Here is a 27,322-nt window from a genome sequence, read left to right on the forward strand (position 1 = left end):
AGTCATAGTCTGAGTCTCCCAATCAGCTGAGGAATGGATGAAAAAGACATCAGATTTGCAACATTTACTTTAAACTGGAAGTTACGCAAAAGAGCAGCTATGAGTTCTTTTCAAAGTAACAAATGAAACAAATATACAGTGCTGTGCCCTCAGACCCCAAAAGAATATATATTTCTTATAAAGTGCTATCTTATTCTTTTTGTATGTTATGATGTAAAAAAATGATTAACAGGTTTTGTTTAGATGCTCCTAATCATTTAGCTTTAAGGCTGTGTGAACAATTTGAATGTTTGAGAGTAGTTATGTCAGTTAACAGCTTCCGGAAAATATAAAAAGTTATGTACTTAGCATAATGTTCCATCTGTGTTGTCTATTTTCATTCTTCCTCAATTGATGGGTTTAAATCCAAGCCCTCGGATCTAACTCAGCCACTGTAAAAGCTCGTGGCAACCTTGAAGTCTTGCGCTTCTCCCTTACCCAGAAGGCACCAACCCTTATTACCTCAGATCATGTTTGCAGAGTATAACAAAAAACTAGACACCTCTTAAGGAAAAAATTTTAAGCAGTATTATAACAGATAACGGTAGAGCAAAGTTATATCTGGAGCCACATAATGTAATGGGAAGACCTCAAAAACTTGGTCTATCCATTTGCTCTTCCAGAAAACACTGTTTGGGGATTCGTGAGTGGAGAGTTTAGGAAAAATGAAAATGGACAACACAGATGGAATGGTATGGTAAGTACATAAGTTCTTTATATGATGTTGTCAATTTTCATTCTGTCCTCAACTGATGGCACAAGTCCCCAGCTACTGAAATCCCAGAGTGGCCTCAAGGAAGGATATTCCTAAGCACCACTGAGCCAAATGATGCCCAACTTCTAGAAACTAAGTCCAGTTCGTAATGAGAGCTGAAGGTGCGATGGGAAGCCCAAGATGCTGCTGCACAATTATCATCCATGGAGGCTCTTGAATGAAAGGCTGAAGAAGCTGCTATCGATTTTGTTGAATGAGCATGCAGCTGCTTAGTAAAGGCAAGTTCAACTTACCGTAACTAAAGGAAATACAATTAGTAAGCCATTTGGCTAGGGCACTAGACACAGGCTTGCCCATTTTCCTTTCAACAAAGGAAACAAATAACTGATCTGAATTCCTGAAGTCTTTTGTCCAGTGTAAATAGAAACAACTGCCTATGCACATCCAGTGAATGCAACAAATATTCGCCTTTGTATAATTTGGGAAAAAAAACTGCAGACTGGTTAATGCTGGAATCTGATATTACTTTTGGCAAAAAGGATGCATTTGTTCACAAAGTAATTCTATTCTTATGAAAAATTAGGTGTGGTCGTTTTACCTACAGGGCCTAAATTTCTGAAATCCATCTAGCGGAGGTAATAACCACCAGAAACAGTCTTCCAAGATAGAAATTTTAGATCACAAGTATGTGCAGGTTCGAACAGCGGAAAGATCAAGGCTTGTAGTACTAATGTTAAGTACCACTGAGGAGTACAATCTTGAACGGAGGGGTCTCAACAGAAGTGTTCCTCATAGAAAGGCCTTACAAAGTTTATGGGAAGCAAGGGAAGAGCCATTGAGACCAACATGGAAATTGGAAATCTCTGCTAACTGGACTTTTGCTGTGCAATAACTGGCCCCCTGATTAAAAAAAATAGCAATGACAAGAATTCTAGGATAGTGTGAACTGGAGCAGAAAAGGGTTCCACATTATTTTGAGGTGCCCTGTGTACAAATCTTTTCCATTTCTAGCATAAACTTTCCTTGTAGATGGTTTGAGTGAAGATAACAGAATTCAACAGACAGGGGAAAAAGAGCATAGGTTGTCTGGCTATTACTGGCAATGGAGAAACCAAGCAGCCAGCTTGAGATTTGAAAGGTCCGGATGAGTCATGTCTGTTGAGTGGACAGCAGGTCGGAGCTGGATCCAAAATCCAGGGTTGATGGATCAAATGAGGCCCAGGGAAGGGGAACCAAATTTGTCGAGGCCAAAAGTGTGCAATGAGAATGACCTTGCTCTTCAACTTGGCAGCTTTCTGAAGGAATTTTGGTATTCGAGGGATCAGGAGACATGCATACAGTAAACTGGGGGACCAAACATGAAGAGCAGCATCCATCAGTGACTCCCACTGTGGTGGGATGAAGGCAAAATAGCTGCTGCACTTGTTGTTTAGGAGAGATACAAACAGATCGCAGCAAGGCTGGCCCCATGGGCAGAAAATCATTTCCACTACTTTCTGGTTGAGGGACCAGTCGTGATGTAACAGAATGCACCTGCTCAGTTTGTCTGCTAGCACACTGGACTTCCCCGGAATGTGGTTGCCAAGAGAAAGTGATTGGAAGAAATTACCATTGCCACACACTTAGAGCTTCTCAACATGGGGGGGGGGGTATGACTTGGTTCCTCTTTGTTTGGTGATGTACCAAACTACTGACATTGTCTGTCTGTATTGCAATTGTTCCCAATGGGACAGCTTCCTGAAAGGCCTGGAACAGAAAGCACTGCTCTCAACTCCAGAATGCTTATATGCAAATGTGCCTGTTCGGGGGACCGCATCCTTGTACCGTCTTTCCTAGGTACTGCCCCCCCCCCCATCCTAGCTGGGAAGCATTTGTGATCACTATGGCTTTGGGCTGAGAAGGGACAAAAAAACAACCCTGTAGCAGTTTTTCCGCCTGGGTCCACCACATCAGATCTTTCTTACTAGAGGTGATGATTTGTATTTGAGCGGATAAGAGTAGCTGAAGTACTGACCTCTGAGATGCCAGCTTCCACCGAAGAATCCTCATGTGGAATCTGGCCAGCAGAACTAGGGTTACTTCTGCCACAATGTGACCTAGTGCTAGGTGAGCTGGGACTGTGGTGTTGAAAAGTATCTTGTTAACTTCTGATCTTAAAGTCCAAACTCTGGAGAGAGGAAGGGAGGCTATTGTTGATCTTGTGTTGAGCAGTGGTCCTATGAACTCTATAGTCGGAGTTGGTTAAAGATGTGATTTTTTGAAATTCATGGTTAAGCCCAACCATGCACAAGTATGGATTACTTCTCTTGTTATGATGAGTTGATGCGTGGTGGGGCAGAGATAAGCCAATAGTTAAGTAATGAAACACCTGGAATCCGTGCAGTCTCAAGTGAGCTGCTATCACGGCTATGCATTTGGTGAACACCCTGTGGGCTGTGGTGAGACCAAAGGGCAGTGTTCTGTCCTGGTAATAACTGGCTCCCACCCGGAAGTATAAGAATTTCCTGGATCATCTCTTCATTTCTATATGATAGTACGCATCCTAGAGATCTATTGAGCACATCCAGTCATCCTTTTCCAAAAATGGAAGAATTAACTGAACTGTGACCACCCAGAACTTTGTCATCTGAACAAAGTTGTTCAGATTGTTGAGCTCCAGAACTGGTCTCCAGTCCCCTGTTTTCTTTGGCACTAAAAAGAATCCCGAATAAGTTCCAGAACCTTTCTGGTCTAGGGGGACCTTTTGGATGACTCTTTTGTTTAGCAGCTTTTGTATCTGAATGGCTGCTTGTTCCCTCTGACTGGGTGGAACATCGGGCATCTTCTGGCCTCCTAGTGGAAGGGAAAATGGAATTATATATCCTCTGGATATGATCCTCTGTACCCAAGCATGTTTGTTAGGCTCTCCTGCGCAGGGACAAATGACCCTCAGATTGCCTCGAGGGGGGAAAAACTGGGCCTCCTTTCAGGAGCACTGGAAGGGTTTGGCAAAGAATGATTCTCTGGACCCTTCATGTTGCAGACCTCCTCTGCCATGAGGGAGGAGTCTACCATTTGAAACTCCCCCTCTGCCTCTTGGGAAAGACCCTCCACGTGTGTCCTAGAAAGATCCTTGTAATTTCTTGAACCCATCTTTCCACCACCTCAATGATTCCTCAGAAAGGATCTTTGGTGGTGAAAAAATGTACACCCATGAAAGAAAGGGTCTTTCCATCCTTCTCACACCTGGACAATGTATCTTTTACTTTGGAGCCACAAAACGTGAGGTGCTGTCAAAGGTAGCATTGACGAATGTGGACTTAAAAGGCTCCGTGAAATCACATGCATTCAGCCGTGTCTCCTAATGACCAAGTGCAACCTCACTGCTCTTGAGGTTCCTTCTGCCACATTAGAAATAAGCCACATGGACGAGTTGGAAATTGATTGTTGGGTTGCCAGTTGAGAAGTGATGGAATCTTTCACCTCGTCAGACATGGTTCCTGCGAGGGTACCTGAAAGTTCCTTACTCAGACCCCCCTGAAGTCTAGTAAACTGTGCCAAACAGTTCAGAGACCTTAAGGCAAAGGTCACTGAAGCACAAACATGCTTCCTGATGTTGTTCATCACACACGATTCCTTGTCAGGAGGAAGAACAGAGGTACTTTTGTCAGCAAGTTCCTTTCTGGTGGCTGCCACCATAACCATGGCATTCAACAGGGAGACCTTTGACCAAAACAGTTTAGTTTCTGGGGGAGGGGCATAATCTTATCTGGTTTCCTGGGAATGGGCTCAATGGTGTCAGGTTCCTTCCATGCCAGCTGTGAGACCAACTCTAGGAGCTCGTCAGCGAGTGGGATGACCCAGAAAGGAGATGGGCCAGTACCAAAATCCTTCAGTAGCACAGGTTCCTCTGACAAAGGGGTCCTGGGCTTCCAGCCACCTCCATTTCAGAATCTCAAGAATCACTTTGAATAAGACATCAAGAGGTGATTGTGGGGACCCCTCGCCCTCATCAAAATCTGTGTCCTCGGTGACAAATTCAGAGGAATCTATATGCTTTTTCTTGCATGCCCTCTTCTTAGGGATCACCTCAGTGGGATAACTCTGGGGGGTTATCAGAAGAGGTGGGAATACCGTTGTGGGAAGTCTTGGATTTTGTTATTGGCTGTCCTGTAAAGAGGATAGTTGAGACTCAAGGTGAAGAGGCAGAACAGAAGTAGAGAGACAATCCAATGGGGGAAGCACTGCCTGAGATGCAGACAGAGCTCTCTCCAAAACCCTAAAGGCAGACCCCCCTGGACAGGGATAAGGACCTGGATCCGAGAGGCCAAGCCTTTGATCACCAGTTCGGTGCTGTTTTGAGGACAGCTGCCCCAAGGCCAAAGTTGAACCTGAACTGACCATCACCAAAGCACTGAGATTCAGAGATGGCTCCAAAACCTTTGGTGTCAACTGCAGCACCTTGGACCTAGCAAGGTAGAATGGACTTCAAGAGCTCTCTGGATCCAACTGGACAGAAGAGCTCAGAGCAAGTCTCAGATCCGGGGATACAAAAATCTTCTGATCCAAAGTAAAATATGCTGGACAACTCGGATCTCAGGGCTCTGAAACCTGGGCAGGTGTCAAAGGAATTAGTAGTGGAGGAGATGTGGATGTATGGGCTTCTTGACCTGATGGGGTAGGAGTTGAGTAAAGGGCAGGCTGGCTCTTTTCCAAGAGGATCTTTCTCACTAGCCTCTCTCCATCTTCTTTAAATAATACTTCTAGATGACCAGGTGGAAAGAGCTGATGGTAGATTTTGGTCTTTCCAAAAAGGGAGAAGGCACTCCGGATGGAACCTGGTCCAATGAAGGGTCATTTGTTCAAGGCAGAGTCAGTACGGTAGGTATCTGATCAGAGGTCTTTGGATCTAATGAATCCTCATTCTTCAGAGACTTTGAATCCAAAGAAGCCGTTGGATCCAGGGACTTTTTATTTGGGCTTAGACAAACCTGAAGAAGAGGCTGGCGTGATAACTTTTGTTTCTTCTTCGTAGGATCCAAAAGAACTATAGGATCTGAAGAAGTTCTTTTCATGGTATTTTCCGAGGACCTGGAGGATGCAGAAGAGTTGCTCAGAGAAGTAACAGATGTCTTCTTGAGTTTTTTCTAGGCTGGTTCAGATATAGCTTCGTCAAAGGATGAAGGCAAAGTCCCTTTAGAATATATTTACTTCTGCAATCTACCAATGCTCTAGGGTTAAAAGCATGGCAGATTGCGCAATTCTCCTGGAGGTGGAGAGGGCCTAAGCAAAAAACACAAAATGTGCGAGTCAGACATAGGAATCTTCTGACTGCATTTTCCACATTTTTTGAACCCCGACAGGATCTTTTCCCAAAAGCAAAAGAACAAGGACAACAGCAAATCAGAAATACACCTTTAAATGAAGAAAACATTTTTTTTTTTTTTTTTTTAAGTAGGAAAGAAAGAGAAAAAGTATGTACTGAAGACTATGACAAATTGTAGAAGACAGAGAGAGAGACAGACAGAAAGTTACTAAGGATAGTAACTAAAAATACTGCTAACAGTAAAAGGAGACAACACAGATTGTGATGTAAAAAGGTAAGGAAGAAAACAAAAACAATTTTGTTGAGAGATTTGTAAGCAATTAAAGGTACAAAATTAAGTTTTAAAGCTGCTTATCACACCAAGCTCGAGAGAACACAGGACCATGTCTTTTCACTGGAAGTGGCAAATGAGATTTGAGGTAATAAGGGTTGGTGCATTCTGGGTAAACGAGAAGCTCAAGAATTCAAGGTTGCCATTTGCTTTTACAACAGCAGAGTTGGATACAAACGCATCAGTTGAGGACAGAATGAAAATTAACATCAGATCTAAACCGAACCATTTTTGGCATACTGTCTTTTATGTAAAGGGAGCAAAAATAGACAAAAACATAAACAAATGTCTTGAAAATGAGTGGTAATAATGACTTAACCTTATGAAAAACTGAGATCTGAGCTTAGACAAAAAATAAACAGACCTGTACTGTAGAACAGTTTGAGAGATTTTTACATGCTGAATCGAACAAAAAGGACAGCCTGAAAATAAATTTTACCAGAAAATTACTGTAAAGAAAAAAAGTTGGTCAAGAGTAAGTTCTAACCTAACTATATTAAATACACAGGTGAAAAGAATGGATGGAAACTAGGAATGCCATTCTTTTTAGGCACTCTCTTAACACTGACAATGAGTGACTACAAGAGACTGTAGTAATATTCATAAGCAGACCATCTGGATCATTCAAAAGGAAGAAAAAGTAGCTATAAAAGACTTCATCAAAAAGGATACTCTCATTTTAAGCAAGTTATTAGGACAGCTAAGATGAGGAACAAACCATCATTTTTTAAACAGTCAATGTACCCACAGGTACTTTTTGTTTATTTTTGATAAGAAAGCAAAACATAGAATATTTACCTGAGGTTCTCTCCTCCCTCAGAGCATTCATGATTTAGCTTATCTGGAAGACCAGAAATGAAATTTTTCAGATGAGCAAGTTCCAAAGCTTTCCAAACCTCTTCATCAGAGTACTTATCAAATGGGTCGAGATTCATCCGTAAAGAACCAGAAAACAACACTGGATCCTAAAGGAAATAAAAGAAAAACATGACTGAGCAACATAAAATATTCAGCAATTCGCTAACAGAAGGCAAATCTTAAGATGTGTAAAAGGTTATACAAGGTACTAACGCTGTAAGACTACATCTTCAATGTACTCTGTTATAGAAAGCACCACATAAAAAGCTAGCTTTTACTTAACACCCTCATCAGTTCTCAACTATGAATTTTGAAAATCATTTACATATGAATTGTCTTCAACTTCTTCTTTCGGCTGCTCACGTTAGGGGTCGCCACAGCAGATCAACTGTTTCCATTTCTTCCTGTCCTCTGCATTTTGCTCCGTCACACCAACCACCTACATGTCCTCTCTCACCACATCCATAAGCCTTATCTTAGGCCCTCCTCTTTTCCTGTTACCTGGCAGCTTCATCCTTAGCATCTTTTTCCCAATATACTCTACATCCCTCCTCAGCACATGTCCAAACCAACGTAATCTTGCCTCTCTGGCTTTGTCTCCAAACCTCCCAACCTGTGCTGACCCTCTAAATATACTTATTCCTAATCCTGTCCATCCTCGTCACACCCAGTGCAAATCTTAACATCTTCAACTCTGCCACGTCAACCTCCGACTCCTGCCTTTTTGTCAATGCCACTGTTTCCAACCCATATAACATAGCTGGTCTCACTACCTTCTTGTAGACCTTCCCTTTCACTCTTACTGGTACTTGTCTGTCACTAATCACTCCTGACACTCTTCTCCACCCACTCTTTCCTGCCTGTACTCTCTTCTTCACCTCTCTTCCACACTCACCATTACTCTCTTCAACATAAAAAAAAAAAGTTATAAAAGCAGATTCTTCTTTCCTGTGCAGATATGCAAATTAGCTAAATCCTTCCAAAATGTTAATGGCAATGCTGCTCTAGCCACACTAAACATAATGGGGAAGGACTTGCTAAGCGTAATGGGGAAGGAATGGCTGGAAAATGCACCAGCAGCAATGACTGTGTAAAAAACTTAATGCAACTTGAGCATTTACAATACGGTATGGGTGTGGGGATACTCACCATTACAGCAGATGTATAAAAAACAGGATAATCGCTGTGACAATGTGAGATATTGCCAGCTATGCCAGGAGAAGTAGGGCAGTGGATGCGTAACATAAGCCAACACAGCTAGCTGCAATTTTGTCAAGAATTATATGTCATCTGTATATCAAACTGATTTGTACAGATGCCGGTGTTGAAAATGTATATGTAAAGTTGCTTGTGTTAAAAATGTACCAATAGTGTGCTCTTCTGGAGAGAAAAAATACACATGTATTACTGTAACTGTTAAAATGTATATGTTTTAACAGAGGATACTGGAAAAGAAGAGGTTAATTTCAATCCAGCTAACTTTTAAAACAGTTTGAAATTAAATTACATTCTGTATGGCCTAAGACAGGTATCTTACAGTTCTCAATGCAGCCACAGACAAAAGGTCTGTACTAGGAAGCATTTTGCATTGTCTTTGGGGTGAACTAATTGCTACTCTGGAAGGGTGGAGGTTGGAAATTGTTTTATGACTTCCAGGAGCTGCAGCAGACCTTAGCAAGGCTGTCTGTGTGTATACTACTAACACACATGTGCTAAACCCTGACAGCATTTAGCCAAGGGGAGTAGCATAGGAACCTGAAGTCAGATGACCAAATGCATGTGATGTCATTCTGCAATCCATCACTAAAAATGATACTTTAATACTAGGTGAGACTGAAGTCTCATTGCAATCTCTTTTTGTAACTTGATAAGGAAGGACCCCTTCATCTACTTCATTTTGGCTTGCTCTACCAAGCAACCAGGGAAAACATTTTTTTTAGATCAGTCAGGAAAATAGAGAGAGATTAGTTAAGTATTGTTTTTCTCTAACTGTGTGAACCAGTCCACCTGTGTTATTTTTAATATTTTATGTGGTTGAACCTCTGGTGTTTACTGTATAGATATTTAGTATGTTCATGTTTTTTTCTTATTTATTTCTAAATGTATTTTAAACATTTCATTGTGGCTGGTCTTTTAGAGAATATTTTAATCTCTGAGAGTACTTGTATACATTTGGTGACAGTTCTGGCCACTTTGAAAGCCTTGCTGTTGGTCAAACTACCATATGTAGTAATATTAATTTCACTCAATATAATTTGGTACCCTTGCAAGAGCCTTAAGAGTAGCTGGCTTTGGAGTGTCTGGTGGTGGTGTAACTACCTTACAGTCTAGGCAGAAGGGGGCATAACTACTAAATCTATGCCAGCCTTTCCCAGGTAAGTATGTGAAAATCTAATCTCAAAGAGTGAGTGTCAGCTGCTTGGAGCAGGGACACGAAGAACTGGTTTCGCAGAGTGTGTGCTGGAGAACTTGGCTTGGATACTTGGCTGAGGTCTCAACTCCATAGCTGTGCCAGTGGGGAGTCTTACTGGGGACCTGGGGGGATACAGACAGAGAAATCCAGACCCCAGTCTGAGTGTGTTCTCTTTGCAGTCTTAAGGGAAATTGTGCTTGATGCAGACAGCTGCATCTGTAAATACTGGGTGTATCCATTTTTGTTCCAAGTGAACATCCCTCTCCAGTGTCAATGGTGTTGAATCAGCCTCCTTGACTACTGGCCCAAAGTGGAGACGTCACAATCGCCACAGAGAAACACACACAATGACTGAGGAAGAGCCAAGTAAGTTTTCCAGTGACTCGTTACCTGGGCCTATGAAATCACAAAAACTACAATAAAAGTGTACATTAACAGGGAGATATACATTCTTACCCTCTCTGTAGACTTGTAAAAGTAATTTGGGAAAAGTAAATCAAGACTAACTTGGTGCCTAAAGCTAAACAATGAAAAATATGTCAACTCCACTTCGTTAAACAAAAAGTAAATAAATAAATAATTACAATATTATCAGTAGCAGAGATAAATGGAAGAGTTTAATTCAAACATAAAACTTTCAATTTGTTTCAAACTTCAGTAAGTGATTTCTTTTTCTAGCTTTACAGACATCTCCACATAAATGGCTGCTAATTCAACAGCTGGAATTAAAATTAATTTAATCATTTTATTAAATCTATGCTTTAATGCTTATCCTTTCAATATTTGCTTGTTGAAATTTCATTTTTACGTGCTTTATGACAAAACTCCGTATTAGAATTAAACTGAGTTTCACTACTACTAAATGAAGGAATAAAAATGGAACATTTTCAGTTTAAAATGGCAAGATTACTACTGCACAAATAAAAACAATCTCAACCAGATCCTACACTTCTCAGGTCTCTGTCAGTTTATAAATACAAAATCACTGAGAATACGGATTTAGAAAACTCTTATTGTTCTGAATGCTTAAACAAAAAATCCAGTGAGTCTCATTTAAATATCTTATTCATGAAAATCACATTATTTGTACCAGCCATATTCTGTATATAGCAACAGAAAATTCAAATTTTGCATAAAAAGCTCACCATATCAACTGTCATTGCAGAATGGCTAATAAATGTTGCTTTTTATCAGCTCAAAAGAAATGAAAGCAGTGTACAGAACCCTTACAGTTTTACAGGATAGCTTCCAGCCTGAATAACTTTAAAACATTACAGACAATACAGTTATGCCACAGATCGACAAGAAGGAAAGTAAAATTGAGGAAGCAAACTTACTATAACAGTAGATGTTTGAAAGAGCACTGCTGGAGAAGATGAAGATATATGGGTTATATCCTGCATAGGATATAACAGCACAGTTCTTCAGGGCACCTTCCATGCACCTAAACAGGCCTTCAGAAGCTCAAGATGAACTGACAAAGTCAGGTTTTGGTGCCAAGCCCTAGAGCTATCTTGGCATCATTGAGAGAGCTCCTCTGTGGCCCTTCAAAGATGACTACTTCTTCTTTTGGCTTTTCCTGGTTAGGGGTCGCCACAGCGTATCACCTGTTTCCATTTCTTCCTGTCCTCTGCATCTTGCTCTGTCACACCAACCACCTGCAGGTCCTCTCTAACCACATCCATAAACCTTATCTTGGGCCTTCAAAGACTGACAGTAGCTAATGCTGTTCTCTGCCCAACAATGAAGTTCCTTCTTGGGGAAAAAACTTCATTTTATTTTTTGTTACAGAAAACTTACTGTTTTGTAAAAGATGCACTTTAAAGCTATGAAAATGTGTTTTTAAATAGGAATGTCACTTTTTTACTTTTGTGGTAAAAGTTTTAAAAGGTGTTTAAAATGACTTTTCCTGTAGAGAAAATGCTATTTTACTTTTTGGGACTGGGATTAGTGTTAAAAGTGCTTTTTACTGTGCTTTTGTTCTGGGGGAAAAAGTTTTTTATCTTGTTTGTTTCACAGACAATTGCTGCTAAGCTTTCTCAAGAGTCTGTTTCACAGTCAAGTTTAAAGTGGTAAGTGGTGCCTATGAGGATATCAAGAATGAAATTTTGAATTCTTCCCTTGGAGAAAGATCTAATTTGTGGACCTTCTGATGTAAAAGTTGCCACAAAGTACGATGACAGAGGAAAGCTGATGCAGGCAATCTCTCAGATTTTTCAGCTCTTCTCTAAGTTTTCAAAGGGATTCTTTGCTCCCTCGTCTAACTTTATCAAACTGCAAAATAAATAGTACCAGCAAAACGCTGCTAAGCAAACATTTAAAAAGCAATGGCAAGGAGATTCCAAAAATAAAGCAGGAAATCCCCAGATCAAAGGACAGTCCAACAAATCTAAATGACTATATGAGGACATTATTCCCCCTTTCCACCCTGGCAGTTTCAATCTTCCCCAGAAAAGAAGTTATGCACTCATACCACAACTTTCCATCTGTTTTGTCCATTTTCATTCTTCCTCAACCTGTGGATTCAGTTCTGATCCTCCGAACAGACTTGGCAGCTACGATAGCTCGTGGTAACCAAAACAAAAACTCAAGCTTATTATCTCTTACCAACAATGCACCTATCCCAGTTACCTCAGATCACGTTTGCCGATAGACTAAAAGGAAAGATCAATCCTAAGACATTCATTGAAACTATATCTGGATCCACAGTTATATGCCAAGGATAATAATCTGCTAGTTATCTGTTCCTTTAGAAATCCAAGGGTATGGGGGGTTGGAGGGAGGGGAGTCAAGGAAGAATGAAAATTGATAAAACAGATGGAACGTAATGGTGAGTACACAACTTTTTTATCTGATTTTGTCAATTTTCATTCTATCCTCAAATTGTGGGACAGTCACCAGCTACCTTAGACCCTGGGTGGACTCAAGGAAGGATATTTCTGAGCACCATTGAACAGAATGATGCTCTTCCCCTGGAGACCAGATCCAATTTGTAATGAGTAATGAAAGTATGGGGAGCAGCCAGGTTGCTGCTGCACAAATATCATCCATAGAGGCTTCAGACTGGAAAACAGCCGGAGCCGCTATAGCTCTAGATGAATGTGCTTTCAAAGGTTTCGATAAAGCAATCCCCAATTTGTTACTGATGAAAGAAATCCAATCTGTTGGCCACCTAGCCAATGTCACTTTGCTCACAGGTTTTCTAGTTTTGTATTTGAGGAAGAGATAAATAATTGGTCAGATTTTCTGATATATTTTGTTCTGTGAAGATAAAATTGTAATGGTCTATGAACATCTAATATAATTTATTAGCAAATTTGGGGAAGAAAATTGGAAGCTTAATAGTTTCATACTGACATCAAAAAACACATTTGGTAGAAAAGACGGGTTTGGTTCTTGGCGCAACCCTATCCTTGTGAAAAATGAAATACGGTGGTTTACATGACAAAGCTTGAATTTCTGAAACCCTTCTGGCAGAAGTTATGGCTACTAAGCAAACAGTTTTCTAGGACAGAAACTTAAGATCACAATCTGCTGCTGGTTCAAAAGAAGGTTGTATGCTTATACCATGTTCAGGTCCCAGTAGCTGCACTTGTTGTTTAAGGGAGAGGCAAAAAGATCACAGCAAGGCTTCCCTCTTTGATGGAACATTCTCTCTGTCACTTTTGGATTGAGGGAACACTCGAGGCAGTAGTAAGCATCTGCACAGTTTGTCTGCTATCACACTGGACTTCCCCGGAATGTGCATTGCTATGAGAAAGCAGTTGGATGAGATCGCCTACTACCACACTATGAGAGCTTCTCAAAACAAGGGATAGGTCCTGGTTCCTTCTTGCTTGTTGATGTACCAAACTACTGACATGTTGTCCATTTAAATCGCAATTGTCCCTGAATGGACAGCATCCTGGAAGGCCTGCAACACTAAAAGCACTGCTCTAATTTCCAAGACACTGAAATGCAAGCTGGCCTCTATGTGGGACCAAGTGCCTTGGACAGTGTTCTTCAGATAATTCCTCCCCCCACCCTAACTGGGAAGCATCCGTGGTCACTGTGGCCTTGGGTTGAGAGGGGGTGAAAGGATGGCCTTTTAGAATTTGATCTGATTGAATCCATCATTTGAGATCTCTCTCTTGCAAATGTTGGTGACTGCAATCAAAGTTCACATTTCTGGTATAATACTGACCATTGTGTTGCAAACAGCCATTGTAAAATTCTCATGTGAAATCTGGCTAAGGGGACTAGAGTTATAGCTACCACCATGGATCCCAGTAACTGTAGAATTAGATGTGCAGATGCTTTATTGCTGTTGATTATTTTCATGACTTGTAACCTGATTTTCTATAGTCTCAGTGGGGGAAGAGAGGTTATTGCTGTCTGTTCAGGATGGCTTCTATGAACTCTATGGTCTGAGATGGTTTGAGGTGAGATTTTTTTGTAGTTTATGGTTATCCCCAAACAGGAACATGTCTGGAAAACCTGCTCTATTACCTTTAACAACTGATGCCTAGTTGGAGGGGTAATGAGCCAGTCTAAGTACGGAAACACCCGGAATCCTAACAGTCTCAAGTGAGGTGCTACTACTGCCATGCCTTTGGTGAACACCCTGGGGGTTGTGGTGACACCAAAGGACAGACCTCCGAACTGACAGTGACTGGGTCCTGGCTAGAAATGCAGAAACCTTCTGGATCACCTGTTCATCTTTTTTATAATAGTACACGTACTGAAGGTCTATTGAGCACATCCAGTCATCCTGTTCCAAAAATGGAAGAATAGACTAAACTGTGGCCATCTGGAATAGACTGAACTGTGGCCATCTGGAACTTTACCAAACTGAATTTTTCAAAAGACTGAGATCCAAAATTGGTCTCCAGTCCCCTGTGTTTTCTGGCATGAAAAAGAATCTAGAGTAAGTTCCGCATTGTCTCTGGTATGGTGGGAGTTCTTGGAAGGGAACAGTCTAGAAGTTCTTGAATTTGTAGCACTGCTTGTTCCCTCTGATCCAGTGCGACATCAGGGATTCTTTTGCAAATGGGGTGAAAGGGAAAATAGCTTAATATAACCTCTGGAAATGATCCTCTGCACCTAGGCATCTGATGTTATTTCTAGCCAGGCTCTCTCGTGCAGGAACAGTCTACCTCCAACTGCCACCAAAGGAAGACAAATCGGGCCTCCTTTCAGGACTGATGAAAGAGTTTACCAAAGAAGGAATCTCTGTACCCTTGGTTTTGCAGGCCTCCTCTGCCATGAGGGTGGTATCTACCACTGAAGTTCCCCTTCTGCCCCCGAGGGAGCCACCTCCATGTATGTCTTGAAAAGACCCTTGGGACTTTTTGAACCACATCTTCCCACTACTTCGCTAATTCTTTGAAAAGGATCATTGAGGAGTGGAAAAACATATGCCCATGGCAGACTGGGTCTTTTCATCTTTCTCACACCTGGACAAAGTTTCTTTAACTTTACAGCCAAACAAGGATGTGCCATCAAATGGAGCTTCGATGCATGAAGACTTGAAGGGCTCCACAAAATCACATAAGCGCATGCAGACGTGTCTCCTGATGGCAACGCCTGAAACCACTGCTCTTGTCACCCCTTCAGCTGCATGGGAAATGAGCCTCATGGATGGGTTGGATATGGACTGTAGGATAGCTAACTGGGAGGCAACAGATTTCTGGACTACTTCAGAGACGGATCCTGAAAAGGCATCTGAAAGCTCTTTAATCAGATCCCTCTCAAGTCTGGTGAACTGTGCCAAGAAATTCAAGGACCATAATGCAAAAGTTGTTGAAGCATAAACCCTGTTCCCAAACATATCCATCCCCTGAGACTCCTTGTTGGGTGCATGGATAGAGGAACTTTTCTCAACTAGTTCCTTTTTAGTTGCTGCCACTATGACCACTGCATCAACAGGCAAACTTTTTGACCAGAATTGTTTATCCTCCAAGGCAGAGATAATTTTGTGAGGTCTTCAGGAAATGAGTTCAATGGCATCAGGGGCCTTCCATGCCCGCCGAGAGATCAACTCAATGAACTCATCAGTGGGCGGAGATACCCAGGAGGTGGATGGTCAGGTATCAAAAGACTGTAGGTACACCAACTACTCAGATGAAGGATTGCTGGGCTTCCACTCACCTGTTTTTTTTTTTAAGATTTCTAGATGGTCTCCAAAGGAGAAATCATCAGGAGGGGAACTTAGGGATCCTTCACCCTCCTCAAAGTCGTTCTTCTGTGACAGATTCCTCCAGGGAATCCAAGCGCTTTCTCTTGCACTTCTTAGGGACCTCCTCAGAGGGATGAACTGGAGAAGTATCAGAAAGAGGATATTCCTTTTGGGACTCCTGAGGTCTTGGTATTTGCTGTCCTTGTGGAGGCAATGGTAGAGACTCAATGTTGGCATGAGAAGGATGTGTGTTCTGAGTAGGAAGAGACCAACTGACTGCTACAGTCATAGCTCTCTCCATAGTTTTGAAAACTGATCCACCCCACATCTGAAATGGTGGGCCACCTCCCATTCCAAGGAGATCCCTCTCAAAGCAGAAGCTGGAGGTGAGCTGATTCATGCCAAAAATCTGAGGTGCAGAGAAGGTTCCAAAAACACAAGAATCAACTCTAGCCCCTGGAACCGACAGGACAGACATGACCCCGAGAGGTCTCTGGTTCCAATTGAACTGAAGAGCTCACAGCGATAATCGTTTCACAAAATAAAGATATCTTTGGTTCCAACACAGATGGCACTAGGTAGCTTGGAACTGTAGTCTCTAAGCCTTCAAGTGAAGTTAAAGGAGAAAGTAAAGGGTGAGTAGCAGAAGAATGGATTCCTTGACCAGTCGGGGTAGGAACAGAGGTGGATCCTGTCATATCTTGTGCCCAAGGGATTTTTTCTCGCCAGTCTCTCCACATCCTCTTCAGTTAGACTTTGTGATCACAGATGGCGATTTAGGCCTCTCCAAGAACAGTGATGGAAGTCTCTCTGGAAAGGGATCAATGGAGAGTGAATAAGTTGTTCTTGGAAAAATAATTTTTGTTGAATCCTGTAATTGCAGTGTCGGATCCATGGATCTTGGCACTGAAACAGGTCTTTTTTCTTGTGTCATCAGAATTGAAATGGTCCTCTCTGACACAGGAATAGATTCTGTTTTTGGATCCGATAGATCAGTTGGAGCAGAGGTTTTTGACTTCTTTGAAGTCGGTTTCTATGGACAGGATGGAACAGAATATTTAGATTTTCTAGCTGTCAGAACCAAAGGAGATGTCAGAACGAAGCCCTTTTCTTGGCCTTCTCTGAAAGCCTGGAGGAGGAAGAAGAGAAAGGGCTAGGAAGGTCAGATTTGCCCTTTAATTTTTCATAAGTTCCAGATATAGTTTCACCAAAAGAAGACGGAATTAAGTCTTTCAATATCAATTTATTTTTTTCTCTCAGCAAGGGCTCTGTGACTAAAAGAATGGCAGATGGAAGAGTCCTCCTGTAGCTGGAGGGGGTCCCAAACAGTACGCACAAAGAGTGCAAGTCAGACTAAGGGATTTTATGACCACACTTCTCACAGCATTTAAACCCTGCCAGGCCTTTCTCTGCCATTTTCACATACACAGAGACATGCACTCATGTGCAAACAGGTAGATGTAATCGAAAAGGAGATGAAGAATAGGAATCTAAATTTTTTTTTTTTTAAGAGATGAAAAGGAAATGGAAAGAGTTATCAACAATAACTATCAGACTATACAAACATGTAAAAGAAAAAGAATACTAGCAATAGTATTAAATCTGCGGTGGTACAGTGGTAGCATTGTTGCCTCACAGCAAGAGGTTCTCCTGTTCGATTCTCAGCTGGAGTGCCTTCTGTGTGGAGTCTGCATGTCCTCCCCACAGTCGAGTGGCCTCCAAAAGACATGCGTGAATGGGCGTGCCTTCGCTGAAGGTTGGGCGTCTGGCTGGCAACTGGGCAAAATAAAAATTGACTGCCAATCATTAGCGGACCAGAGTTCCGCTGTGGCGACCACTAACCGGGAAAATCCGAAAAGACAAACAAACAGTATTCAAATAATACTTAATGTACAAAAACTGTAAACAGATGTTTTAAAACAAAGGGATAGGGACTTGGTTCAAAATGAAGTCCTTATAGAAGGGATAAGAAAGGGATAAAGAAGAATGATTTTAAGAGGTTTTCTTAAAGTTTTAAAGGAAATATCAAAAAATGTAACATCTGCTTGAGAACACTGGAAACCACGTCTAGCTTGCAAAGTAGCAAACAAGATCTGAGGTAACTGGGGGTAAAGGATAAACGAGAGCTTTTTGGTTACCAAGAGCTATGGTAGCAGCAGAGTCAGTTCAGAGGATCAGAACTGAAACCACAGGATGAGGATAAAATGAAAATGGACATTAGATCATCTGACTTTCCATCTCTCTCTTTGGCAACAAATAGTTCCAGACAGATGGGTTATGAATGCGATCAATCAAGGATATAAATGGCAGTGGGAGGCTTTAGCTCCTCACCAGGGGATTCCTATTCACCTGCCAGACCAAACACTTCTCTTTTCTCCTGTCTTACAGTAGATCACTATCAGCTGATCAAGTTTTCAGAAACTCGAAATTCATATGGTTGAGATCATAAGATCAAGTGTTTGACAGCTTGAAGTTGTGAAATGGAGATTGTGGTACAGCGAGGATCTGGAAATTTACCCTTTTCTTCACTGTAGTGTGGTCTCAGAGTTGGTATATAAAATTTGCATGGGGTGGGGGGTGCGTAGGGGACTTGCCCCTCTGCAAAAATGTAAAAAAGTAGATTTTTCTGTTTTTTTTTTTTCATGTTCGAGTTTTCAGAAACTTGATCATATGGTTTCATCCATATGAATTTCGAGTTTCTGAAAACTTTTTCATCTGACATAGATCCCTTACAGCACATGCTGGTTCAGAGGGTAATAGGAGCTATTCCTCTTTCTCTGCATTTCTGAGGTTGACGGGACTTTACCAAACATTTACCTCAAGCCCACCTTTAGAAAGAGTTATTTACATTTGGGAGTTGACCCCTATAAGTTAAAGAAGGGTATGCTCAAAGGACAATTCATTTCTTTAACATGAGTGGTTTCTGATGACAGGGTTTTTAACATCAAGAATGACAATTCAGTACAAATGTTTTTAGACAGAGGATACCCTGAAAAGTTGTTTTTGATATTAGTGAGGAAATTAAAGGAGGAAAACTGATTTTCCACTAATTTTGGGTGTTGGTTTACAGAAGCAGCTTGTCAGTGATACATTTACGGACATGACAAAAAAGTGTAATCATTTTTTTTTTTTTTTATACAGAGGTAATCAAACTGCATTAACAAACTAACACCTATGAACATTAACAAACATTCTACTTCACACATATTGCTATATACCATATAACCCAAGACAAGAAGAGCAAGAAATTTTGATAGGGCCCTCGTTTTGCAGTATAACTGGGGTGGGTCAACTAGTCAAGAACATTACTAAGAATTGGAACATTTTGGAGGCAAAGAGTATGGCGTTAGAAATTGTGGGTGACAATATAAAGAATTTATTAGAAGGAAAGCAAACGTGTATGGAGAATGGGTGCAAGCATATGAAAGGCACACAAAAATGTAGGCACTACAATGTCTATTTACACAGGACATGGATGAATTTTGAAGAACGCAGAGGGGACATTCAAAGGGTAACTGTTTCAGTAAGGGTTTGGTCATTCTGGCCATTTGTAACACTTGTTTAAGTTATTGTGTGGGAAAAACTGAAAGGATGTTCTGTAAAAGAATTTAGGGACAACTTGACGACACAAAAAAGGAGACTGTAAACAATGCATTTTTTAAACATTCTAGTGTGTGTAAAGGATTTAAAAAGTTTCTGTTTGCCATTTCAGAAAGAGTGGTTTCTAATGCCAGGGGTGGTGTGTGAGAGAACAAATTGGAGTTTAAAGAATTATTACGGTAACTTAGGTTAAATACCTGTATACCACACAGCTTAAATGAATATATTTCAATAACTTCAGTCCTTCATATGTGTTCTGCTAAACTGTAAGAACTTTCTATATTTTAACATTGTTTATAAACATTATATAAATTATGTAAATGTTTTAAGGTGATTTTTTCAAGTCTTTCATGTGAGAAATATTTTTTTAATCAATTTTGTTGTGAATGTAGGAAGTTGTAAGATGATTTTAGGTATGAGCTTTCAAAGACGGTTTTAAACAGACAGGTTTAAAACCACAATTTTGTCATGAGGATGGTTACATACAAGGATTGCCAGCTTGTTAGTTACCAGTTTTTATGATGTATTGTATGTTACAAAGGAAGAAAGCACTAAACTTTTTTTTTCCAGTAAGGATTAAAAAAAATCCATAAGTTTGTACTTGTGGCCTCCTGAGTTCTTTGAGCTGGTCCAGGTTTGTGCAGTTCTGGTTTGCAAAGTTGGAATGTTAGCCAGTCAGAATGCAGGCAAGTAAACTGTCCCTGATTTCACAGAATGTCCACAATTTTACATTACATTTCAGGTCAAATACTCATAAAAATGTGTTTTTAAGACACATCAGTGAGGACTGTAATCATCACTCTGTCTGCATCTGAAACTGAAAAACAAGCAGAAGCATTAATGCCAGGGGAACAGGCAAAGTTGAAGAAAACCCAAAGAGCACATCCCTCACTTTTTAACATGATGTGGGGCGTTAGCAATGGAAATGCATTTAATGCAAAACCTATTATTCTAGCAAAGTAAATAAAATCAATACTTAAAATCTGATCCTAATTCTGAGCCATTGTTCTTCCTTTCTTTGAGGCTCTGTACCCAATATTTGAGCTATGTCACACAAGGTGGGTGTACACAATAAAGTAGTTTTAACTTCTGTATAAGGATTGTTTGCGAAAGAACTTAACTTATCCTCTTGTTGTGTGCTCAGTTCACTGCTTACTTTACAGGATTAATGTACTTTTGTTTGAAATAGGATTAGTGTACTTTTGTTTGAAATACATTGGAATACTTCTGGCTAAAGTTGAAATCACATAGTTCACACCTTTTCCTGATTTTGCAGCATGTTCCTGAGTTTGCCTCATATTTTTGGTTTGTTCCTTATACAATGGGTGGATTTTCTGGCAAATCAGTGGTAACTGCAGTCACTGTGTATGACAGACATTTGAATGTTAGACTTCATATTTTTCTGAAAACTGCATGGTAGTGCAAAAACTTAATTCTGGCAGAGTTTCAAGTATATAACAGCAATATTTAAGAACTTATCCCTGACTTTGGGGCTTTAGCTCTAAGCAGATAGAAGCATTTTTTTTCACAAACAGATGAGGTACTTTAGACAGCAAATTGGCTATAACTGCTGGGTGGCGGTTGGGTGTTGAACGTCTGTGATTCAAAGTAACTTACCCTCTTTTCATGTGCTCAAGTTTAAACAGTCTGGCTTTGCAGGACGAGTGCGCATTTATGCAAATAAGTTGTAATACTTTGAAATTATTAACTACTGTGTTTATAATTATCTTTAGAAAAGTCGGACATATGAGCTGTCCACATTAAACGAGTTTTTAACTGATGGCTAACCCTACTGTCAAGATCATGTCAAATTGGCATTAGTCTGGTTTTGCAAGAGTACTGTGCCTTTGTGTAAACAACTTAGAATACTTTATTAAGGCTATTTTTATCACAATAGGACATAGAGGATTATGATCATAACTGACATGTGTTTGAGACATGGATGTCATGAAAATAATCGTAAAACAAAGGTGAATCTTAGCATCTGTTATTGAGAACACACAATATAAAGGATTATAATCAGGTCACAGATCATAAATTGCTTATTATGTGCTAAAGATATGGATGCCAAGAAATTCACCTCAAGAGCAAAGTTTGGGAAGTGAATACTGGCATCCATGTTGAGAACACAAAGTTACAATTGTAGATATGATCATAACTCTTTACTCTAAACATGGAGATTTGTCTACTCCGTGTACTACTAATACCAGCTATAGAAAAATTAAAAAGTGAAGTGTTGTGCCAGCTTTAAAAGCCGGTAATATAGCTGGAAACCACTTTAAGTTTAAGTATTCCCTGTGTAACTGATGCTGATGGCTCCCAAGTACATTTTTAAGTATAATGTATACAGCAGATAGAAACAGAGTTGAAATTAACCTGTTTCATGTCCCGCTGCTGTCACTTGTGTTCAAATATCAGTTAAATAACACCCTCTTTCAGTGGTTCTATAGCACTAATGCAATCTTGACAGCAAAGGGGTTTCATGCTATAGCAGTGCTGAACCAGGATATCATTTAACTGATATTTGAGTGCAACAGCAGCAGTCCATGCAGTACAAGTTGGTTGTGATTAGTAAGACTTGATCATAATTCTTTGTAGTGTATGGAAATTTATTTTCTCAGAGTACTACCAGTTACAGAAAAAAGTCTTAAAGTGTCATACCAATTATCGAAGCCTTTGAAAACTGCTAAAACACTTAGCAATGCCAAACAGACAGGCAAAAACAAACTGTCCCTCTAAACAACAAATGTTTTATAGGATCATAGGACGTTACTAGGCTAATGGCCCTAGGGCCCTTACAAGCCTAGACAAATTCTACCTTTATTTCCAGGATCAGCACATATTGCCCTGTCAAAGAGGGACACAGGTGGAACCCCTGGGGTGAATTTACTGTTACCCATCCATTCATTTAGACTTGGTTTGAAGAGAGCTAATGAGGTGCTCTGTTTGACATGAAGTGGGGTGTGGTAACCTCTGGGAGACAAAATCTGTCCCTCAAGCAGGTTCTACTAATGTCACGTACCAGGTTAAGGTCTTTACAGCGAGTAACTCGTGTACCATTTGACTTGGGGACATGCAGCATTTCCAATAAAGCAGGGTCAGAGATTGCATTATATGCAAGGCAGAGATCGCCTCTGAGTAGTCTATATGAAAGACAGTAAAGTGACAGTGATTTCAGATGATCCACCTTGGACAGATGCTGAATACCTTGAATATTCCCTGTGAGGAACTTTAGTGGTCTCTCCAATTGCTGCAGGTGCTTGGAAAAGTACTTACCAAAAGGGGCATTGTACTCAATTTCCAGCCTGATGAGGGAAGAGTACAGGGAAGTTATAACTTCTTTTTTTCTACAGGCAATGCCCTTACCTATATGAGAAATATAGAGAATGCCATTCTTACCATTGTGGAGACATGGAGATCAAAGGTAAGGCTGCTGTCAACTTGTGTGCCATGGTCTCTCACCACTGAGTGCATACTTATGGTGTTACTATTGATGTGGTAGTTAGCACTAGCATCACTCTTACAGAAAAGGATAATACATTTTTTTGCACATTTGCTTGTGTAAAAACTCTCTTTCAGGATGTTGATATCATTTGTCAAATTTGACAGTTTGCAGTCATTAGCAAATTTTGTCAGCCACTGACCTTTAGTTTTTGCCTGTACCTCAGAAAAAGATTCCAAACAGTAGAGGTCTCAGGACTGATCCCTGTGGAACACCACTGGGTTACAGGTCTGCTTGTTGGAGGTGGATTTCTCTACTTTGACTATATGTGTTCTATGAGTGAGCCAGTTAGAGACCCATCTAATGATATAAGGGTTGATACCTAGCTGGATGAGTGTGTCAATGATGTCTGATTGGGGGACAGTGTTAAAGCCTTGGCTAAGTCTAGGTAGGCTGTATGCACAGATTTCCCCTCATCCAGGGCCGTGGTGACTGTCTCAAAGAAGTCCACCAGGTTTAACAGGCATGCTCTCCTTTTGACAAATCCAAACTGAGTAGGGTCAAGTGTTTGTAGATTACTTATATCTTTGTTTATAAGGTCTATGACGATTCGCTCCATGGGCTTGCAGATAAGGCCAGTCAGGCTAATAGGTCTATAGCTCCCAGGGTCAGGGAAGCACTACCTTTGTGCAAGGGAATAATGGCGGCCATTTTCCATTCAGCTGGGATGAAGCCAGTGCTTAGACTATGTCTAAAGAGAGTAACCAATGATGTTGCTAATTCTTATTGGAGCCCATGTAGGACGCAGCCTGGGATGTTATTAGGTTCCATAGATGCTGACTTTTTGCCATTAGAGAGGGCGTTTACGAACATCTCTTTAGAGATGCAAGGTAGGGGACAGGTGGTAGGTATGTCATGGGGTATGTGCTGCAGGGACACGGGAGTGAAGTTTTCACAGAACCTGTCAGCCAACAGGTTAGCTATGTCCACAGGCTCAGTATATGTGGTATCATTAACTAAGAGTTAGGCACAAATCTGGGCCTTTTCTTTTAGGTTACAGATGTAATTAAAGAATGCCTTATGGTTGTCCTTAATTGAGGAAGCTAATGTGGATTTGTAGTTTGCTTTGGAGGACTTCACAAAGTCTTATTTGCTTGTTTAAGCTGGGGGGGGGGGTGTTTCTAGGTTAGGGACCTCCCCGCCTCTTACTCTTAGATAGCAATTTCTTCCTCTTATTGTAAAGCTTGTTAATGGCAGTTGTCTACCAGGCAGGTTTGCTCTTCCTAGAGGAGCTTGTTTTGGTCCTATCAGGTATGGCAGTGTCAATGCAGTTATACAGGCGTTTGTATAAAGCATTGATGCAGAACTCAAAATAATTAAAAATTCCATATGAAGGGTGACGTACAGTGAAGCTATTTATACCATCCTGTTAGAGGTTATAATTTGCTTTGGAGAAATTTTTTAGTTTAACTGCTGTTTGGGGAGGGGGGTCAGGTGTGATGGTTACTTTGAATGAGACTGATTTGTGGTCAGATCTCACCAGGGAAGACTTCACAGTGGGGGTGCGACAGTTGTCCCCCACATTGGTAAGCACCAGATCCAGGATGCTGGCATCCCTTGGGGGATGTCAACCAGCTGGTCCAGGGCACTGGAGTTAAAGTCAGAGAACCTTTAGACAAGTGAGTTTGAGCACGAGTAAATTACCCAGTTAGACACTTTTTGTTTACAAATGTGACGCAGCAAAGTATCTAACAGCTTCCAAAGTTGATTTATATTCTGCTAGCAGGCACTGTCAGGTGGTAATCTTCATCCTGACACCTGATGTTAATTCATTAGGACCTACACTGGTGTGGAATGCCACACCTCTAGCAGCCTACATACATCTTGCATGACAAAGCATTTTCTGAAAAACAAACTTAAAATGAAAAGATAAAAGTAAATATTTGGTAACAATAAAAGGTATTAAACTGTACAAACTGCAATGTTATCAGTAATAAATGTTCTTTGCAGTGATAATAGTGCATTTAAGGCCTTTCCATAACACTATAATATGATGCATACAAACCCAAAATTCTATTTTTTGCTAAACTTTCACAAAAATATGTCACATCTTAGAAACTGTATTGCTAAAACATTTTCATTAACAAAAAAGAAGCTGTGTCTTACCATAACGTTCCATCTGTGTTGTCTATCTTCACTTATCCTTGACTGTGGGTTCCGTTTCTTATCTTGGAGTTGACTCTGCCGTTATTCCTGCTCGTTCCCTCAAAAAACTTTCGAGTTCAGTTCTATCCATAATGCTCCTCACAGGATTACCTCAGACTGAGTTTGCATAAAATAGTGACAGACAGGAAATAACAGACCAGAGACCGTATCTGTATTCCTAAAAGGAATAAAAACAATGTTTTGGGAGAGATCAGTTCCACCAAGAAACCGAAATGGCCTGGGGAAGGAGGGTGGGGATGTCAAGGATAAGTGAAGATCGATAAGACAGATAGAACCCTATGGTAAGATCTCATATTGTCAATCTTCACTTAATCCTTGACTGTGGGACAGAGTCCCCAGCTACCCTAAATCCTGGGAGGTCTCACGAAAGTATATCCCCGAGCACCATTGAGCCAAATGATGCTCATCCCCTAGAGAGCAGATCCAGCTTGTAATGAGTAGCAAAGGTATGTGAGGATGCCCAGGTAGCTGCTGCACATATATTGTCTATAGAAGCTCTGGAATGAAAGACTGCAGAAATGGCTACTGCCCTCATGGAATGTGTTTCAACAGGTCCTAGCAGTTGCACTTCCTTTCGTTATATATGAAGGTTATACAGTGCCTGAGCTATTTAGCCAGAGTAACCTTAGAAACTGGTTTGCCCATAGTAGCAGAAGAGAAATAAACAACTGATCAGATTTTCTGATTTCCTTTGTTCTGTGAAGGTAAAAACATAATTGTCTATGCATGTCTAGTAAATGTAGACAATATCCCCCCTTGCTTGAGAAGTTGGGGAAAAATACTGGAGTCTGGTTGATATTAGATTCAGAGACTCTCTTTAGTAGAAAGGAAGGATTCGTTCACAATGAGACCACGCCTTTATGAAAATGTAGGTAAGGAGGTTTTCAAGATAAGGCTTGTAGCTCAGATATCCTCCTGGCAGAAGTAATAGGCATCAAAAATAACATTTTCCATGATAAATACTTCAAATCGCAATTTGTGGATGGTTCAAATGGGGAATTAATTACAGACTGAAGCACAAGATTCAAGTCCCAAGGTGTAGAAGGGTCTTTGTATAGGGGTCTGAGCATTAACGTTCCCTTCAGAAAAGCTTTACAAAATTTGTGGGACCTTATCACTGTACCATTTAGGCCATTATGAAAGTTTGAAATTGCAGCTAGATGCACTCATAGTCGAGGAAGATGCTCCTGCTTGAAAAAGTGATGCCAAAAACACCAGGACCCTATTAACTGGTGCAGAATATGACCGAGGTTGCTCTCAGTAGCCCATTTTGAAAATTTCTGTCACTTGCTCAAGTATAATTGTCTAGCGAAAGGTTTGTGGGAGGCTAGAACAATTCATTGAACTGGGGAAGAGGGACTAGTATGCCTTGCTATCATTATAATTGGAGAAGCCACACAGTGAGCTTGAGCTTTTGAAGATTTGAATGAATTAGTCCGTCCGGATAGGACAACAGGTTTGGAGCTGGGTCCATTGTCCAAGACTTATGAGATGGGGCCAAAGAAAGGGAAGCCATATCTGTCAAGGCCAGAATGGGGCAGTGAGAATTACCCTGTTCTTCAACCTGTTGGCTTTCTTTAGAAACTGGGATATGAGAGGAATCAGGGTGAAAGCATACAATAGATCGGAGGACCAGCTGTGAAGGAGAGCATCTCTCAGCGACTCCCCTGGAGCAGGATCAGGGCAAAGTAGCTGCTGCTGCACTTGTTGCTCAGTGGGGAAGCAAAGAGACTGTAGCAGGGCTGGCCCCACTGGTGGAATATTTTTTATGCCACTAAAGGATTGAGAGATCACTCATGAGGCATTGAGAGATCACTCATGAGGCACTAGAATGCTCCTGCTCAGTTTGTCCGCAATCACAGAGCTTCCCAGAATGTGTGTTGCAATTAGAAAGTGGTTGGTTGAAATTGTCCATTGCCAAACCCTGAGTGCTTCTCGACAAAGAGGGTTAGATCTGGCTCCCCCTTGCTTGTTGATGTACCAGACTACTGACATGTTGTCTGTTTGAACTGCAATCATTCCCAAGGGGAGGGTTTCTTGGAATGATCACAGCCCCAACAGCACTGCCCTCATCTCTAGAATACTGATGTGCAAATTGGCCTCCAGCTGGGCCCAAATGTCTTGGACTGTCTTTCCCAGATAATGCCACCCCCACCTTTTCTGAGATGCATCTGTGGTCACTGTAGATTGGGGTTGAGGAGGGACAATGGGTCTGCCTAACAAAATTTCACTGGAG

At 40.9% G+C, this 27,322-nt stretch overlaps 1 protein-coding gene across 2 annotated transcripts in view; it reads right to left on the reverse strand.

Annotated features, from left to right (window-relative positions):
• The window catches only part of ABCC1 (ATP binding cassette subfamily C member 1), a 1,301,041-nt gene that overhangs the window by 78,080 nt on the left and 1,195,639 nt on the right, over positions 1-27,322 (reverse strand). For both annotated transcript variants that reach the window (XM_044089159.1, XM_044089158.1), the window contains exon 29: positions 7,189-7,355. In XM_044089159.1, the coding sequence (XP_043945094.1) occupies positions 7,189-7,355 (167 nt within the window). The remainder of the gene's footprint in view (positions 1-7,188; positions 7,356-27,322) is intronic.

This window comes from Protopterus annectens, chromosome 12.part0 (assembly GCF_019279795.1).
Source record: "Protopterus annectens isolate FY-2018-M chromosome 12.part0, PAN1.0, whole genome shotgun sequence".
Classification (NCBI taxonomy): Eukaryota; Metazoa; Chordata; order Ceratodontiformes; family Protopteridae; genus Protopterus; species Protopterus annectens.